The sequence below is a fragment of the Fukomys damarensis genome, unplaced genomic scaffold, assembly GCF_012274545.1.
Source record: "Fukomys damarensis isolate Sample0158 unplaced genomic scaffold, DMR_v1.0_HiC HiC_scaffold_27, whole genome shotgun sequence".
NCBI classification, from domain to species: domain Eukaryota; kingdom Metazoa; phylum Chordata; class Mammalia; order Rodentia; family Bathyergidae; genus Fukomys; species Fukomys damarensis.
The window spans coordinates 23,753,157-23,764,590 of record NW_022900939.1 but is presented as its reverse complement, the minus strand read 5'-3'; the positions used below and the strand labels follow the sequence as shown (position 1 = coordinate 23,764,590).

Sequence of the window (11,434 nt, the reverse complement as noted above, 5' to 3'; positions counted from 1 at the left end):
AAGGAAGGAAGGAAGGAAGGAAGGAAGGAAGGAAGGAAGGAAGGAAGGAAGGAAGGAAGAAAAAAAGAGAAATTATTCTAATTTGAGACACTTAAGGATATGGGATCTGAGAAATGGAAAATATGATTGATAGTTGGTATCCAATTCTAAAATACCAGATTGTGTACAAAACTCAGAAAGGGAAGATCTGAGACTTCATCTTTGTGGAAGATTCAGGTGAATGGAACAGACCAAAGCTTCATACTTCCAACTACCACACATTGCACCCAGTGGGGAAAGGAGCACCTAACTCTTAACCGACATGCACGTCTGGAAGGCACAGGCTCCAGTCTCACTGCCCTGGAGCATCTAGGGGCCCACAAGGTCCCAGGAAAAGAGAAGCTGTCCTCTGTGAACCTGGCCTGGAAGCACCTTGAGCTGGGTAGCAAAACTCATCTCAGATTACCCAGCAGGCCTCTCTGGGATGCTATGAACTGAATGTTCTTACTAATTCATTTTGTCCTTGACAAAGAATCAAAAAAGTATGAGTAGCTGGACTTCATGGCACACACCTGTAATCCTAGCACTTGGGCGGCTGAGGCAGGAGGATCACTGTGAGTTCAAGGCCAGCCTGGACTACATAGTGAGACCCCGTCTTGAAAAAACTGAAAAAGAGCCTAAGTAGCCTCTACAATAGTAACCTCAACATGTTGGGGATGTGATCAACATTCCCCCAAAAGCTGAGGTATTCAACATTCTCTCCAATAATAGATGTGTTCAACATTGTAATAACCACTGTGTTCAGTGAGGTGTGGTGCACACCTGAAATTCCAGCACTCAGGAGGCTTAGGCAAGAGGATTGCCATAAATTAGAGACAAGCCTGGGCTACTTAGTGAGTTCAAGGCCAGCCTAAACCACATGGCAAAAGACCCTGTCTCAAAAACAAACAAACAAAATCAGTGTGTTCAACATTCCCCTTAATAATCAATGTGTACAACATTCCTCTTACTAAATCGATGTGCTCAACACTCTCAACAATTGCTACTTCACCTAATAATCAATACAGTTTTGCAATCATTTATACTTTACCCTGGACCGCTCTTAAGGTTCCAAAAGCTTTCTGCTTACTGGGTAAAATAGAATATTTTATTTGTTCTTATCCTTTCAAGATTTTCCTTCTGTTTTTGTCTAACATTTAAAGACTATGTTTTGTGTCTGCTATAATACTAGCATAGTAAGGATTTATTGAGTTGAATTCACTTCTACACATCTGATTATACTTCCTCTCAGCTTTCAACTCATCTCAATGAACAAATCTCACTTTGCTGAGAAAGGAACTATATTCAAACTGCAACCCAAACATCCACTTGCCAGTCCATTTGCCAGAATAGTCAGACACTACTGATAATGCCCAGAAAAGGCAAGTGACCTGTTCAAGCGTAGAGTCAGCCAGCCCAACAGATGGCAAAATGTGACTAGGATGCAGGACTCAGCCCCTCCCTACACCACTGACCTGGGCTGCCCTGCCCCATCAGGGGAGCGATGCTCTTCGTTGAGTTTTCGTTTCTTCATCACAGCTTCTGCTGCTTTCTTCTCAGCTACAACCTTCAGGGTAAAATCAGACTCTTGTGACCCCTCCTTTTCCAGACTGGCTCACAGTTCAAGCGAGCACAACAAAGAGAACGCCCCATCTTTACCCTGCCACTGGCAACTTTTAACATCAGCTTTGCATCAAGGACAGAAGTTTTGTCCTTTTGGTCTCTGAAATTAGCCAAGGGGAAACACATGGGCTCCTGTTTATGATTTGGATGGATCTGGGCAACTGAGGGGCAAGATCAGAGTGAGACACAAGGGCAGCACTTTGGGGACAACAGGAAGTAATAAAGACAATTTTCATTTTGTTCAGAAAAGGCAAACTTACCACCCCAAGAGGACTGTCATTTATTGGTCTCCCTACAAGAGGAAATTTGAGTGTTATAATGGCTCAAGATTCTGTTTCAGTTGAACTTCTATTTCCCAGAATTGGCTCTAGATACTCCCACCTCATTGTGCCTTCTCCCTTCTGCCTGGTGCCACTTTCCCTAGACGAAGTGTCTTCAAACTCTCATTCCCTCCTTGTCATCTACAAGCTGAAACATGTTTGCCTCACACCGTACTTTAATAACACGCCATTTAAAAAGGGGGTGAGCCTTAATACGAAGAAAAACAGTGGGATTTCAGGCATCAATATAATTCAAGAATGAATTAGAGGGGCCAGGGATTTGGCTCAGTGGTTCTGCCACCTGCCTTGCAAGCACAAGGGCCTGAGTTCAATCCCCAGTACCAAAAAAAGAAAAAAAGAAAAAAGAATGAATTAGATATTTTGATGCAAACCCTTTGTACTCTTTTTGCACTTTTTTTTGGTACTGGGACTCGAACTCAGGTCCTTGCACTTGAGGCAGGCGGTGGAATCACTGAGCTAAATCCCTGGCATTTTGTACTCTTTTTAAAGTCACACTGGCAGGTGCCTACTTGTCCCTCAATGAGTTAAAAGCAGCCAGGTTGTCAGAGATTAAAAACTGAGAGATATCATTAAGAAACCACTACAGTGAAAGAGACTGAGTACTCTAAAATGAAGGACTTGTAAGAGTTATCTTTTAGACAGGTGTGTCACATGCCTGTAATCCCAGCACTCTATGAGACTGAGGCAGGAAGATCTCCGTGATTTCGAGGCCAGCTTGGACCACATAGTGAGTTCAAGGCCATCCTGAACTACATAGTGTGCTCTTCTCTCAATAAAAAAAAAAAGATATAAAATAGAATTTCACAACTGCTTCAGAAAGTGATAAGAATAGTGGAATATATATGTTGAGAGTTAAGGAGAGTATTTTGAGGGAGATTAATGGCAAAGTATCTTTTCTTTTTTTGGTACTGGGGATTGAACTCGGGTCCTTGCATTTGTGAGATAGGTGCCAGAACCACTGAGCTAAATCCCCAGCCCGGCAACATATCTTTTACCATAATATTTTAAAATTTAAATATTCAGTGTATTTTTTGGTCACACCGTGTTTCACAAAGGAGGCACAGAAAGATGATGAGTGCTGTAATTTATCTAAGGTCATGCAGCTACTATGTGGCAGAGCCTTGGGATTTGAATCAGGCTGGAACCGTGTGCTCTTGACCTCCATGTGGTGTGGCTGAAGCCCGATTAATCTGGAAGACTATTTCACTGGCATCCCGGTAACCCATTCTGTCCTCCACCGGCCTCGCTCCCATCGCTACTTACCAAGTGACAAGTTTTCATGAAGCCATTTCATCTCCACATATAGAGTAAAAACAAATGGGTAAGGGATCAAGACGACTTCCTCATGTTTGAATTTCAAGTGGGAAACTCTCTCCCATTTGCTTTTATCTGGGGAATGGTGCTAAGGATTGAGGAAGAATGCCAATACCCCACCCTGAGAACTGTTTTAGGAGTAAGGCTCTGCTCCTTCTCCTAACCTACTCTCCAAACTGTCTTTTTCTTTTTGTACTGGGGAATCAAACTTAGGAAGTTTCACTTGTGAGGCAGGTGAGGTGCCACTGAGCTAAATCCCCAGTCTCCTTTTTTTTCCAGCCACAGAATTCAACCCAGGACTTCAGGTCTCTTTGGTAAGGGCTCTACCACTGAGCTACACCCCTAGTTCTTATTTTATTTTGAGACAGTATCTCACTAAATTCCTAGGCAGGATTCAAACTTGTGATCGTCCTGCCTCAGCCTCTTGAGTAGCTAGGATTACAGGCATAGTCACCATGCCTTGCTACTGTCTGCAGTTTTGCTCTTTCCATTTGAATGTACAGTGTGAGCTGTAGCTCAATAACTAGGAAAGAAAGGATACAGGGAAATACAATGAAGTGTTCAGTAACAAACGGCTGCAGGTTGTCCAAGTTTCCCAAGACTGCACGGATAGAATCCTGAAAAAGATATATTTGAAATGATTTTAATAATGTCTCAAATCAGCCAATCTTTCCATTTTATATCATTATATTTTTCACATATCCTACATTCTTTTTTCGGTACCGGGGATTGAACTCAGGTCCTTGCGCTTGCAAAGCAGGCCACTGAACTGCTGAGCTAAATCCCCACCCCTTTCTTTTCTTTTTTCCTACATTCTTTTTGGAAGGCAGGGGGAGGGACAGGCTCTTAACTATGCAGCTCAGGCTAGCCTCAAACTCACAGAGATTCTCCTGCCTCAGCCTCCCAAGTGCTGAGATTACAGGTGTGCATCGCCACACCTGTCTCACATACCCTACATTCTAAGAAAACCAAGTTATTTGTTGTTCCTTGAATGTGCTTTCTGCTTATCAACTGTTGTAATTTTGCTGTTTCCTTTGCCTGAAATGCACTCTTTACCCATCAGCACCTTTCTAAATCTTACCTATCCTATAAGTATAGTCCAATGGCATCTCATCCAGCAGTTTTCCTGGCTCCCCTAAATTTTTAAAATATTAACTGAATAAAAAATTTTAATAATAAAATAAATATTGATTGGGCTGGGGATTTAGCTCAGTGGTTCCGCCATCTGCCTCACAAGCTCAAGGTTCCGAGTTTGATCCTGGTACCCCACCCCCCAAAATATATTTATTTAGAATTTTAAAAGACAAAATATTTATTGGTACATTTTAAACATATATAATGACAACACACATTGTAGGGAATTTGCACCTGTACATGATACATCCCACCTCTTTTTTTCCCTATTTCCCCTTACCCTCAACCCCCTTCCCCTACTTATGCACAAAAACTGTTTCCATTTTTTCTGTTTTCACTTTTTTCTTGTCTCTTCCTTCCTTTCTCCCTCCCTTCCCCTTTGTTCCTCTTCCCATTTGAACATATTCCTCCCATTTCCTATTTCCCAATATCTATTATACATTTTAGTCCTTATATCTTCTTTTAGTTTCTCACACCAGAGAAACAATGAGGTATTTATTTATTTGTTTGCTTGTTTGTTTGTTTTTTGAGACAGGGTCTCACTATGTAGTTGAGACTGACCTGGAACTCACTATGTAGCCCAGGCTGGTCTCGAACTCACAGTGATCCTCCTGCCTCAGCCTCCCAAGTGCTGGGATTACAGGAGTGAGCTACCATACCCGGCAACAATGAGGTATTTAAAAATGTGCAACCTCTTGGTTCTGCTTAAATGCTGTTATTGTTTTTGGGTTTTTTTGTTTTGTTTTGTTTTTTGTTTTTTTGAGACAGGGACTCACTATGTAGTTGAGACTGACCTGGAACTCACTATGTAGCCCAGGCTGGTCTCAAACTCACAGTGATCCTCTTGCCCCAGCCTCCCAAATGCTGGGATTACAGGCGTGAGCCACCACGCCTGGTTTAAATGCTGTTTTTGACAGCTGTGCCAGGAAAGATCAGGACCAACTACAAATTAATGAGCTGTGAACTCCCTACATTCCTGTTCTTCCTGAGGGGAAATTTTTTTTTTCAAATTAAAAAACAAAACAAAACACCAGGCCAGGGATTTAGCTCAGTGCCACCTCACCTGCCTTGCAAACACAAAGTCCTGAGTTCATCCCCTGGTATCAAAACACCCGCCCCTCCCCAAAACCCCAACAAAACAAACATGAGTGTCTAATTTATCTCACTTAAGAGTATGGTCTCAAGGTGTAATTACCTAGAAATGTCTGAAGCACACCCTTCTTTATGGCAGAGTAGCACTCCATTGTATACTTAAAAAAGCACATCTTCATCCTCTCATCAGTTGATGGGCATTTGGGCTGTTTCCAAGGTCTAGCTATCACACACCGTGCTGTTATAAATATGGGTGTGGATATATCACTGTGGTACGATGCTTTTAATTCTTTCAGGAAGATACCAAGAAGACATATAGTGGGTCAAATAGAAACTCTACTTTTAGTTTTTTGAGGAATCTCTACACTGATTTTCACAAAGTTTGCATCAGTCTATACTCCCACCAAAAGTGGAGGATTCCTTTTTTCCCACAGCTCCACCAGCATTTGTTATTGGTCAGTTTCTTGATAACAGCTGTAGTGGGTTGATTAATGGACAACTTGTACTCCCCAACTGGACTGAATCACTGTGGTCTGAGCAGGGAGGATGCACCTGAAGATGGTTACCAATAGCCATAAAAAGGGACTGGGGAGGCAGATCTTGGCCTGTTGATTTTTCTAGGAGAAGCTTGCTGTGGATGGTTTTCTTGATGTGAACTAGGGTGTTCTCATAGGAGGAGGAGCTGGGGATCTCACTGTCACTGGGAATGGCTGCTGCTTTCATCGGGGGAGCTCTGATCTTTATCATGAGTGTCACTTCCTGGTTCCAATGTGGATCTCTCAGCTTGGTGGCACAGATCCTTCATTTCACCAAAATAGATTTTCTAGCCCATGGCATTGGGCCTTTCAGGTAGACATCCTCAATACAGACAGACAAGCATGAGACATTGCCGTGTGCTCTAGGCCACTGCATGGACTTGAGAAAGACATTGCCTTGGACTCCAAGCCTTTAGCTGGACTTGTGTGGGAAACTGCTGGGATCTAGGCCCTCAGTTGAATGTTTTGGGCTTCTAGTGTGTGGTTAATCTCCTGCACTCCTTTGCATTTAACTCTTTGGGTAATTATCATAAAATAATCTTATATGGCTGGGGATTTAGCTCAGTGGTTCCGGTGCCTGCTTCATAAGCTCAGGGTCCCGAGTTTGATCCCCAGACCAACAAAAAAAAAAAAAAAAACAATATAAGTTATGTGTCCCATATTTAAGGTATTCCCTTGCCCAATCCTGATGACTACAACAATAGCCATTTTTTTTTTTTTTTTTTTTTTTTTTTGGGTACCAGAGATGAACTCAGGACCTCGCATTTGTGAGGCAGGCATGGTGCCACTGAGCTAAGTCCCCAGATATAACAGCCATTGTTTTTGGAGTGATATAGAATGTCAGCATTGTTTTAATTTGCATCTCCTGAAAAACCAATGATGTTGAACATTTTTTCATATATTTATTTGCCATTTCTACTTCATCTAAGAAGTGTCTATTCATTTCAGATGCCCATTTTTGGATTGGATCTTTAAGATGGGGCTCTGATTTTTCTGAGTTCTTTATATATTCTATAATTCTTTGTCTGATGAATAGCTGATGGGTTGCCTCTTCACTCTGTTGGTGATTTCTTTTGCAGTGAAAAAGCTATTTTTTTGGGGGGGTTACCAGGGATTGCACTCCAGACCTTGCATTTGCGAGACAGGTGTGGTGCTACTAAATCAAATCCCTGGCCTGAAAAAGCTTTTTTCTTTCGTTTTTGGTACCAGGGATTGAACCTAGGACCTTGCACTTGCAAGGCAGCTGGCGGAAACACTGAGCTATATCCCCGGCCCTGAAAAAGCTTTTTTATTAAGATGAGACCCCAATTGTTGATTCTTTGTGATAGTTCCTGTACAATTGAAGTTTTGTTCATAAAGTTTTTGTTTACACCAATTTTTTTTTAGTTTATTGATACATTTTAGGTATACAGTACAGTTACATTCATCATTGGAATCTTGTACCTTTACATGACAGGTCTTGGTTCTCCTTTTTTCCCCTATCCCTGCCCTCCCTTCGCGCCCTCCTCCCCTCTCCATTTACAAACACTTTATTTCATTTTCTCATATTTTTTTCTTTTCCCTTATTACCTTTCCCCTAACCTTCCCACTTTCCCTACACCTTTAGCCCTTTTCTTCCTATTTCACATTGTCCATTATCTCATTAGGATCTTATGTACTATTATAGTTTTTCACATCAGAGAAGCTATTCGATATTTACACATGTGTGACTTATTTATTTCACTTAGGAGTATATCCTCAATATGTATCCATTTTCCTATGAATGAATCTAATGTCTCATTCTTTATGGCTGAGTAGTATTCCATTTTATAGAAAAACTACATCTTCTTTATCCAGTTTTCCACTGATGGGCAAATGGGCTGTTTCCAAGTTTTAGCTATTACAAACTGTGCCGCTATAAACATAGGTACGCATATATCACTGTGATAGGATTCTTTTAATTCTTTTGGAAAGATAGCCAGCAGAGGGATAGCTGGGTCAAATGGAACCTCTAGTCCCAGCTCTTTGAGGTATCTCCATATTGATTTCCATAGTGGTTGCACCAGACTGCACTCCCACCAACAATGGAGAAGGGTTCCTTTCTCCCCACAACCCCACCAACATTTGTTATTGTTTGATTTCTTGATAGCAGCCATTCTTTGTGGGGTGAGGCGGAATCTCAGTGTTGTTTTCATCTGCATCTCTCGAATGACCAGTGATGTGGAACATTCTTTCATTACACCAATGTTTTTGAGAGTCCTACCTATTCTACCTTCCAGCAGATTTAGTGTTTCTGTGTTTGTTTGTTTTTGAGACAGGGTCTCACTATGTAGTTCAGACTGCTTTGGAACTCACTACGTAGCCCAGGCTGGGCTTGAATTTGCAACGATCCTCCTTCCTCAGCCTCTGGAGTGCTGAGATTACAGGCGTGTGCCACAGTGCCTGGCATCTGTTTGCATGGTGAAAGATATGCCTCATTCTTGAAATTGTAATTAACTCTGTCTCACACTTCACAGTATTTAGTCTGAGACCTTTACTACATTCCACAAGTTTTATTTTCCTTACAGAGATCAAGTTGAAGTAGGATATATATCTGATTGACCTTGACATTCTCCTATAGGGTCTATCATACTGAAAACATATGGATATCCAGTGAATACTGGTATTTACTGACATATAGTTATTTTGTTTTACCTCAAATCAAGCCTTCTTTTCTAATCTCTTCAAATCTTTTTTTCTCTTTAAATCTCAATTGATGCTGGGTATGGTGGCACAGGCCTATAATCCCAGCACTCAGGAGGCTGAGGCATGAGGATCACCATGAGTCTGAGGCCAGCCTGAACTTCTAGTGAGACCCTGTCTCAAAAATACAAAACAGCTGGGCATGGTGGTGCATGCCTGTAATCCCAGCACTCTGGGAGGCTGAGGCAGGAGGATCTCTGTGAGTTCACCAACCTGGGCTACATAGTGAGTTCAAAGTCAGTCTCAATTACATAGTGAGACCCTGTCTCAAAAAAAAATATATTGATCTGTCCATAATTAATCTATGCTTATTAGTCTAATCAATTTATTTTTTATACAGTATAGTTCAGTGGTGGTAGAGCACTTGCCCAGTGGGCCCAAGACTTGGGTTCCATCTCCAGTACTCTTTGACCCTCAAACAAGGAATGGCAGAGCTAAGACCTCAACCTAAACACTAGGGTTTTAGAGCTCACGTTCTTTAGTAATTAGGCTACACTCTCTTCAATTAATGTTTTTGTTTTGAGTCAAGGTTTCACTATATAGTTCAGGCTGGCCTTGAACTCACTATGATCCTCCTGTCTCCACCTCCCTCCCAAGAGCTGGGATTACAGGCATGTGCCACCACACTTAGATTAATTAATGTTTTCTAAAGGAATAACATCTACCCCAGAAGGAATAATAACATTTGCCCCAAAACTAAGAGTAGGAGAACACATAAAAAGAACTTTTCAAACTTTGATAATGCATAAATGTAAGTAAATTCCTTCTAGCTACCATTTATTGTGTGGTAAGCAATGCACACATTTTTTTTCAGGGTTTTGCTATGTATCCCAGGTTACCTTCAAACCTGAAAACCTTCTGCCTCAGCCTCCAAAGTAGCTGGGATTACAGACATGAGCCACCATACCCTGCACGTTGTATTCTAATTCTTTGAAATATGGAAGCATATGTGTTAGTAAATCACTAGTCATACATCATTGTGTCATGAAACTAGAAGAACATAAACTAATTTAAACCTTTCATTTGTAAAATGAGACAGCTGAGACCCAGACTGACAGATGGTTTGCCAAGAGTGATACAGCTCATTAGTGTGGCTGAACCAGTGAGATAGGAGATTAGGGCGTGGCAAAAACTGGCTGGGAAGTAAGCGTGACCTGTTAATTATAATACTCAGGACACGTGCACAGAACAGTTCCCAAAGTCCTGCATGCAGAGTTCTCTTGAAAATTGGAGCAAATTTTTCAATAGGACAGCCTAGACCTGAAGTCAGCCTGAGGTGTGGCATCTCAGCACACTCTCAGGACTCCTATGTAGAAGTTCTCCTGGGATCCCTCGAGATTTAGACAGCATAAAAGGATACATTGAGGCCATGAAGTCTTATCTATCATAACTTTCTATGCTAGTCCACACTGTGTTTCCCAGACGCAGCATGTGCTTTTATTTTCACTCTCACCCTCTTCTATTTACTCAGTCCAAGCTTGTTCTGCAGAGCCAGTTTCTTTTCCACTCTGAATAATTTTTATTTTGGTACCAGGGATCAAACTTGGGTCCTTGCGCTTGCAAGGCAGGAGCCAAATCACTGAACTAAATCCTTGGCCCCATTTTTTTCTTTTTAAAACGAGGTCTTACTATGTAGTTCAGGTTGGGCCCTGGTTTCACTGTATAGTTCAGACTGGGCTTTGAACTCACTATGTAGCCAAGGCTGGCCTTAAACTCACAGTGATCTCCTGTTTCAGCCCCCCAAGTGCTGGGATTACAGGTGTGCACCACCACACTTCGCTCTTCACTCTTCAGTTTTACATTCTTGAATAAACTTTGTCACTGCTTTTTGCTCATTTTGTTCAATTCTTTGTTGGAGGCAAGAAGAACCTGGAATCCAACTCCAGAAGGAGGGGCAAGCCAAATAAAACTCAGTAACATTTAGGTGGCAAGCCACTTTTTAGAAACTTGCTACCTGATAACACCAGGACTGGGCTCCAGGGCCAGCCTATAGAAAGCTGTCTGCCCTCTCAGTCTTCTTTCTGTTGGGTAACCAAAAGCCAAAGTAGCTGGGTAGAAAAGGAACGAAAGTGAAGCGGAAATAAAGCAGCTGCAAGTGTTTCCAATTAAAATGAAGACATAGCAGCCTTGCCTGTGTATTTACAGTTGAGCTTCCTGAACGTCAAGTACCAGGCAGTGGCTGGGTTATAAGGCTTCCCAGGCTTCCGGAAGCCTCCTCTGTGCCTGTTGTCACGAAAGTGGCTGCAGTCTGGAATCTGATGGAAGCAAAATAACTCTCAGCTCCAAAGGTGCTGACACTTCAACTAGAATCAAGAAAGGATGTGGGCTTTACATTTCCCTGGAAAAAGTTTCTTTGCAGAGGAAACCTGGTGGGAAGAAGCCAAGTTATCCAAAGGAAGTTGTGACTCTGTTTGTAGGAACTAATTAAAGTCTGGGTGTGGATACATGCAAAGCATAAGGCATAAAGAGTAAATTTCCCAGAAGTCTCCTTTCCCTACCTCCAGTTCCTGGATGATGACTTCCTTATTTGCTATCTCTTCTCCTCTAGAAGGCAAACAGAGAAAAGACAAGGTAAGGAGGAAAGCTAGAGGAACAACCCTTCTGTCTCTCTTAGAAGCTATTTTTGTCTGAATACCTACCCCCCCATACTGGGAA

The 11,434-nt window shown here is 41.9% G+C and overlaps 1 protein-coding gene across 5 annotated transcripts in view; it reads right to left on the bottom strand.

The window, feature by feature from the left end:
- Majin (membrane anchored junction protein) overlaps window positions 1-11,434 on the bottom strand; it is a 40,792-nt gene that overhangs the window by 11,279 nt on the left and 18,079 nt on the right. For all 5 annotated transcript variants that reach the window (XR_002025715.2, XR_782527.3, XR_002025714.2 and 2 more), the window contains exons 3-7: window positions 11,278-11,323; window positions 3,838-3,913; window positions 3,246-3,371; window positions 1,902-1,933; window positions 1,494-1,585 (exon numbers count right to left, since the gene is read on the bottom strand). Coding sequence is in view for 1 of the 5 variants with exons in the window: in XM_010636024.2 (XP_010634326.1) it covers window positions 1,494-1,585; window positions 1,902-1,933; window positions 3,246-3,371; window positions 3,838-3,913; window positions 11,278-11,323 (372 nt within the window). In the remaining 4 variants the exon portion in view is untranslated. The remainder of the gene's footprint in view (window positions 1-1,493; window positions 1,586-1,901; window positions 1,934-3,245; window positions 3,372-3,837; window positions 3,914-11,277; window positions 11,324-11,434) is intronic.